At 43.7% G+C, this 7,855-nt stretch overlaps 1 protein-coding gene across 1 annotated transcript in view; it reads left to right on the forward strand.

Annotated features, from left to right (window-relative positions):
• LTN1 (listerin E3 ubiquitin protein ligase 1) overlaps positions 1 to 7,652 on the forward strand; it is a 76,181-nt gene extending 68,529 nt beyond the window's left edge. Inside the window, exons 28-30 of the mRNA XM_069760862.1 lie at positions 2,519 to 2,713; positions 3,916 to 4,083; positions 7,219 to 7,652. Of these exons, the coding sequence (XP_069616963.1) occupies positions 2,519 to 2,713; positions 3,916 to 4,083; positions 7,219 to 7,281 (426 nt within the window). The 3' untranslated portion in view covers positions 7,282 to 7,652. The remainder of the gene's footprint in view (positions 1 to 2,518; positions 2,714 to 3,915; positions 4,084 to 7,218) is intronic.
• The last annotated feature ends 203 nt before the right edge of the window (positions 7,653 to 7,855 follow it).

Below are 7,855 nucleotides of genomic sequence, written 5' to 3' on the forward strand. Positions count from 1 at the left end.
GATGTTATTCATCTGTGCTCTACTGCTGGCATTTTCTAATCATACAGGTGGTTGGACCAGGAAATCAGAGCTGTATCCTTACATGTTGCACACTAAGAAACCTGCTCTTTGATATTGTGGGGCGTGGTCTTCATTCTCCTGTGTGTTGCTGCCTGCTTATGATTGGTCAGCATCATACAGGGAGAAGTACAGTCATGGCCAAAATTTTTGAGAATGACACCAAAATTATATTTTCACATGATCTGCTGGCCTCTGGTTTTTATTAGTGTTTGTCTGATGTTTATATCACATACAGAAATATAATTGCAATCATATTATGAGCACCAATAGGTTATATTGACAGTTAGAATGAGTTAATGCAGCAAGTCAATATTTGCAGTGTTGACCCTTCTTCTTCAAGACCTCTGCAATTCTCCCTGGCATGCTCTCAATCAACTTCTGGACCAAATCCTGACTGATAGCAGTCCATTCTTGCATAATCAATGCTTGCATTTTGCCAGAATTTGTTGGTTATTGTTTGTCCACCCATCTCTTGATGATTGACCACAAGTTCTCAATGGGATTAAGATCTGGGGAGTTTCCAGGCCATGGACCCAAAATCTCTATGTTTTGTTCCATGAGCCATTTAGTTATCACCTTTGCTTTATGGCAAGGTGCTCCATCATGCTGGAAAAGGCATTGTTGGGCGCCAAACTGCTCTTGGACGGTTGAGAGAAGTTGTTCTTGGAGGACATTCTGGTACCATTCTTTATTCATGGCTGTGTTTTTAGGCAAGACTGTGAGTGAGCCGATTCCCTTGACTGAGAAGCAACCCCACACATGAATGGTTTCAGGATGCTTTACAGTTGGCAGGAGACAAGACTGGTGGTAGCGCTCACCTCTTCTTCTCCGAATAAGCTGTTTTCCAGATGTCCCAAACAATCGAAAAGGGGATTCATCAGAGAAAATGACTTTGCCCCAGTCCTCAGCAGTCCACTCCCTGTACCTTTTGCAGAATATCAGTCGGTCCCTGATGTTTTTTCTGGAGAGAAGTGGCTTCTTTGCTGCCCTCCTTGAAACCAGGCCTTGCTCAAAGTGTCTCCGTCTCACAGTGCGTGCAGAAGCGCTCACACCAGCCTGCTGCCATTCCTGAGCAAGCTCAGCACTGCTGGTAGTCCAATCCCGCAGCTGAAACAGTTTTAAGATACGGTCCTGGCGCTTGCTGGTCTTTCTTGGGCGCCCAGGAGCCTTTTTGACAACAATGGAAGCTCTCTCCTTGAAGTTCTTGATGATGCGATAGATTGTTGACTGGGGTGCAATCTTTGTAGCTGCGATACTCTTCCCTGTTAGGCCATTTTTGTGCAGTGCAATGATGGCTGCACGTGTTTCTTTAGAGATAACCATGGTTAACTGACGAGAAACAATGATACCAAGCACCAGCCTCCTTTTAAAGTGTCCAGTGATGTCGTTCTTACTTAATCATGACTGATTGATCGCCAGCCCTGTCCTCATCAACACCCACACCTGTGTTAATGGGTCAATCACTAAAACGATGTTAGCTGCTCCTTTTAAGGCAGGACTGCAATGATGTTGAAATGTGTTTTGGGGGTTAAAGTTCATTCTCTGGGCAAATATTGACTTTGCAAGTACAGTAATTGCTGTTAAGCTGATCACTCTGACATTCAGGAGTATATGCAAATTGCCATTAGAAAAAATGAAGCAGTAGACTTTGGAAAAATTAATATTTGTCTCATTCTCAAAATTTTTGTCCATGACTGTACACACACCCAGTGAAAACAATCTGATTACACCAAAAAGTTAACTAATTTTGTGCAAAATACTTTGATCACTAATAGAGATTTAAAGAAAGCAAAAACAAAAAGATTAAATTCCTCTTTGCATCACCTACAGTGTTTGTCCCGTGGAATTGTGTTTTTTTTCCCATTTCTCTCTGGTAAAGTGAATGGAGTCTTCCAAAACTGCAACTCATCTGGAATTAAATGAACTCTTTTATGTTCTGCCATAAGTTATGGTTTATGGCCTTTTAAGAAAATAGATAAAGATGGAAAAATGAAAAATCGCCGATGTGTAAGCAGTTAATTTTAATTTTTGGCCTCGGGGTCAATACTATCAGAGTCCTGAATCTCTGTCAGAGAGGATGAGCTCTGAGTTATTTTGCAGGTTTGTGGGACATGAGGCTGTACAGATACAGAGTCGCCCTCTAACATTAGGGAAGGGTGCGTTGCCTTTGAAGTTGGAAATTAACCTTAATGCAGATTCCATTTCCTTTGAGCCAAAGGCAGCACAAGCCGTGTGTCTTATTTTCCTCTGCAGACCTCGCGAATGAGGAAGGCTTTATGTGATCCGATGGATTGTTATTGGAAGTTTCCTTAGAAACTGGAAAACGGAGCCTAATCTCATACATAGGGAGGATTTACTGCTGGGGAACGGACATTTAGAAACTTTACTTTTAGCTTTTTTTTTTTTTTTTTGCCTTTTGTGTTTTTATCCACTTTAATCTGAAATGATTTCTTCTTAGGTCAAAGCTCGTCCTACTACGCGGGAGGTCATAGCCACCTACTCCGTGGATGACATCTGTATGGAACTCATTATTCAGCTACCGCAAAATTACCCCCTGGGCTCCATCGCCGTAGAAAGCGGGCGGCGAGTAGGTGTGGCGGTTCAGCAGTGGCGCAACTGGATGTTACAGCTCAATACCTACCTTACACACCAGGTGGGTCGAAGTTACTCATTTGATCCGTTCTGTAAATTCAGTTTACTGAAAAAAGAATTTACACCCAGAATACGTGTGCCAGGATAGATGAGGGGCAATTCTGTGTTAATTGATATGCTCTACTGATCGTCTAATATGTATGTTGGCCTCCCGACTTTGGCGTGTCTTATTATGGCGAGATAAGCTGCCGCCATCTCTGTGCCATAGAGGAGTCTCGGCCGAGCATTCGCTTATGTGTACGGAGAAGTTGAGAGAGTAAGCTGCCTTACAAACCATTGTACGGTCCCCAATTATCTATGGGGCTCCTAAGGGTTTACTGTATCTGTATTAGTTATAGTCTATGGGACTGACGGAGCTAGGACAGCTGTGCCAAGATCATCCCGGCAATGCCACCCACACTATCAGACACTTTGGACCTGTCCAGTGGATACATTATAAGCATGTACTTAGGGACAAACCCTTTAAAGGCCGGGCATACATTTTGGCGTGGGAAAATGGTGTTTACATGTGCAATTTTATTAACTAAAGTTAACCACTAAGTTTCAGTCTGTAATCTTCATTCCTTCAATCATTTTCTCTGATATGCAGAATGCAACACACAAGTTTCAGATTTTTCTCTTGTGAGAGTGTCTCTTTCAGTAATGTAGGCTGGATGAGTCTCTCTCAGTAATATAGGCTGGATTTCAGCTCTGGGTGTGTATCCAGGGTACTGCTGTCCTCACTTGCTGTAGTATATCTTGCTCAGCTCCTGAGTTGTAATTTCCTCTCCTTGTGCTTTCCTCCTTGTCTATATTCTGTTTTCTGTACCCTCCAAGATACTTTTTCCCCTCTCCATTGCAGATTTGTGTCCATCCTCCTCACTTCTGCTTTCTGCAACACTGAGAGAAGGGGGAGCAGAGCGAGAACCTCTAACAGTTTAATATCCGTTTTTCAGAGCACTCCGCTAGATATATGACTTGCAAGAGAGAGCAAAGTGCTAGAGAGATTTTTTTTCTTTGAAGACTATTTAGAAAGGTGCTTAACTTTGCATTTAGGAAGCAAATGTACAATAAACTATTTGCAAAGGTGTTCTTAGTCTTTAAGCATGTGTGATTGGTCTGGTGCTGTTCCTTCTTTAGGAGTCTGACGTATGCAACATGTGTTGGTTGATTGTCTCATCATTGTGCATGTAATACTTGTTGTTGTTGTTGTGACCTTCTCAGAACGGGAGCATAATGGAAGGCCTGGCCCTCTGGAAGAACAACGTGGATAAGCGGTTCGAAGGAGTAGAAGACTGTATGATCTGTTTCTCGGTCATTCATGGTTCAAACTATTCTCTACCTAAAAAAGCCTGCAGAACCTGCAGAAAGAAGTTCCATTCGCAGTGCCTGGTAAGGGACGGTCATCGGTGGAGTTGTCGATGGAGTTGTCCAACCAAGGCAACCTCTGGTTTTAAAGGGGTTGACTGGTGGCACTCACTGCGATCAACTGATGGCCATGCTGGATTGTCTTGGTCTCTTCTGCATCAGGAGGAGAGCGATGCCAATGACGTCGCTTTTCCACGTACTTACCAGCACCTATGCATAATCGGCAAGTATCACAAACATATCCTAGTCATTAGTTTAGGACATGTGTATGATACTTGCCGCTTAAGCACAAGTCTTGAGACGTAAGGACATCATTGGCGCCGCTCACCTCCTGATGCGGAAGAGAACCCAAGCCAGCTGGGCAATCGGTTGATCGCTATAAAAACCCTCACCAATCGCCGGTTCCTGTCGAAATAAGTTTCGACAAGCGGCGCGCTTCCTATGAGAACCCTCATTAGCCTTTTCTGAAGTGTGTGTTTCTGCCTCCAGATTTGCGCTTTCCTTTTTTTTTTCATTTAATGTACATGTTTCTGTCCTCCTTGTATTTTGCTCTTTTTTTGTTATAGCATTAGATCATTTCCCCTCTATAAAGGCCGCGCGCTTACAAGTATAAAAAATAGGGGGGAGCCACTAGTAAGGATCGCTTTGTTATAGGAGTAATTTCTCTTGTACTAAAACCGGCAATATCTGACTCCTGAGTTCGGCTCTTGGGCCCTCTCTGATATACAGGGAAAAGACTGACATGAGGCAGCCTGAACAGGCGCAGGTGTTTAACCTCCGGCCATCGCTACAAATCCCTGCCCTGGGGTCGGACATCCTCTCTGCAACACGTGGGTCAGGCTTTAGTAATGAGACCAGGGCATGTGCATCTAATATGCTTACGTCCATTATGTTCTAGTGCAGAAGCGCTCATCCAGTTATTAGAAGAATTACCTACGTACTGTATTTATTGGCCGTGCAGGTTGTGAAGACCCCAATACCCTGTGATCACTGATCTGCTGTAAGCCTATGCAGAGTGCACGTGTGGTCATTGCCAGGACTTACCACTGGCTGCAGCTGATGTACCGTCACTCCGCACGAGGATTACCTCTATTTCATAGGGTTGATCTACAGGCTTATCCTCTACAAATCCTAAAAAATGGGTAGTGTGCTGCTTATCCTTGCGGACATTATTTCCTGGGGTGCTGACATAAATCTGCACAGATTTTATTTTTTAGTGAGTGTGTATGGCTTTTCAGAAACCATGATCAGTTGCAGCGCTGACATTTCGAAAGCAGATTTATTTGTGAATCCACATATAAAACCTATCAATTCCACAGGGCCTTAAAGGGAATCTGTCAGCAGGTTTTTCCCTATGTAATCTGAGAGCAGCATGATGCAGGGGCAGAGACCGTGATTCGAGCGTGTCACTTACTGGACTGCTTGTTGCAGGTTTTAATAAAATCCCTGTTTTCTCTGTTGCAGATCAAGCACTGCTCTGAATGGTGAGCCCTGTTTTACCCCGCCCACACCACTGATTGGCTTCTTGTTGACAATGTACACAAGGAGCAGCCAATCAGTGATGGGGGGCGGGGTTACACAGTTTAGCTGGACTGCCTTGCACGTGACACCTAGTCCTGTAGTGATGATCTCCTGATGACAAAACACTGATTGTATCGAAACTACAGCAAACTGCTGAGCAAGTGACACATCACTGAAATCCGTCACTTTGCCCTTACATCATGCTGTTTTCAGATTACACAGCAAAAACATGCTGACATATTCCCTTTAAGGTCAATTTACGCTGCTTGATTATTGTAAGCGAGCTTTTTTTTAAGAGCCCTAGTTTCCAGGAGCGGACACAGACAGAAAAATTAGATATTGGATTCAAAAGGTCCCACATAGCTCATCCTAATGCACAATTATACCTGCTTTAGAGACAGAAGTGGGTGCTTTTACCTCTTCATCCCCGGTGTGGGTGAACAGGTTGCACCAAAGGTATGTCCGTCCCTGCTTGATAATCGTCTAAACAGGCTGCCAATCTTCTGATGAAAGTGCAAAATGCCTGTTGATCAGGTTTATTAATCTTATTGGTTGGCACCAAAGATCATCGTTCTCGGTGGCACAGAAGATCAATGTTCTCGGCAGCTCATCGTCCTGTGTAAACAGGCCCCGCGCTGTCGAGAACAATGGCAGGTGATGCTCACGATCTATTACACAGTGCACATGTGTCAACCTGCTAGTAAATGATGACCCGTCCGCAAACGATTAGCTGAATGGGACCGACGACGGGTGTGAAAAGATCCTTACGTGTCTAAATAGCTACACTTTGAGAAAACAAGATATCTGCCAGGCCCTAAATATTTGACTCCACACATACCCGCCACCCGTCATATCCCAGCGAGAATCCCTGGAGATTGAGAATATACAATCAAACGACTAATAATGCTGCAATCTGAAGGACGCGCTGATAATTGCTATACTGCGCCCTTGTGTCTGCGGTAGTTTCGCCCACATTGTAGATGCACATTAGATTGCATTTATCACCCCGGGTCTCGTTATTTGGTGTTCCATCCTTTGTCTTCCTGATATTCTGGTCTCCCTCAGAGACGGACAATAGAAATCCAGAAATCCTGAATGATCTCATGGAGCCGGTATTTAGGAATGAGGTTTCGCAGCTCCCTCTGGTATCCCAGTCACACTCCCGATTACAGACGGCTCTTTTCCTCCCATACTTTCTACCATCGAATACAAGTCTGTTTTGTTTATGTCCAGGACGACTTATCAAAGGGATGAAAAGCCTTTCTAGATAAGGAGGGAATCCTCAGAGGACACGTGTTCTCCCCGCAGCTAATGACCTGGCGATTAGTCGCCGCTCTGCATCTCATGAGGTTTATTAAAGTTGCCTGAAGGTGTAATGGGTCGATTGGAGAATTTTCCTCCTTAAATTAAAAACGCAGGAAATAATTTACCACCCTGACTGACGGGCACTTAGAGATTTTGCTTCAACCTCTTGTTTACGACGTGCTATCCTCACAGCTCCCAGCGTTCTCACAGTCCTAAACGTCAAATTTGCCAATTTACACAGCGATAACGGGAAACAAAAACTTGTGTTTCTATTGGAGACATTTCTTGCTTTGCTTTGCAAGATAAATAATTTTTTTTTTTTTACCTTTTTAGTACAAGTGGTTTACTTCAAGCAACAAATCTACGTGTCCCATGTGCCGAGAGATGTTCTTCTGACAGCGGCCCGCAATGTCCTTCACGCAGGAGGAGCAGCTACGTCCATCGGCGAGGACCTTGCACGGCGTTCTCACCCTCTACATTAACTAATCTATTTAATTGTCTAATGTCCACTAAAAAGTGATGTTTTCTTTGTTTTTTCCTCATCTCACCATCGGGATGGGCTATAACCTTCTGTACAGGATTGGCCGTGATGTGTTACACAAAGGATAAATCAGACTTCTGTCACAAAGTAAAAGTGTTGATCGGAGGAAATGCAGAACATTTGCATTTTATAATCACACGCGGTAAAAGACGCGATTCTTGTAAATGTTGCTGGATCTTTGGAAATGAAATTTATTTTAAATAAAAATATAGTGATTGGATTAAAACGAGGTCTAATGGTCTGGGTCTTTTTAATAATTCTGCATAATAAAATGTAAGAACCTTAGGAGATATGCTCAGGTTTTAAGTTGCTTCGCCTATCTTCAATGGCTTTGCGAAGAGCTTGCATGGCCAATATACTCACCAGACATGTCGCCCATTGATCATGTTACTCTGGATCGGCGTACACGACAGGATCACGTTCCTGCCG

The sequence above is a fragment of the Ranitomeya imitator genome, chromosome 3, assembly GCF_032444005.1.
Source record: "Ranitomeya imitator isolate aRanImi1 chromosome 3, aRanImi1.pri, whole genome shotgun sequence".
NCBI lineage: Eukaryota > Metazoa > Chordata > Amphibia > Anura > Dendrobatidae > Ranitomeya > Ranitomeya imitator.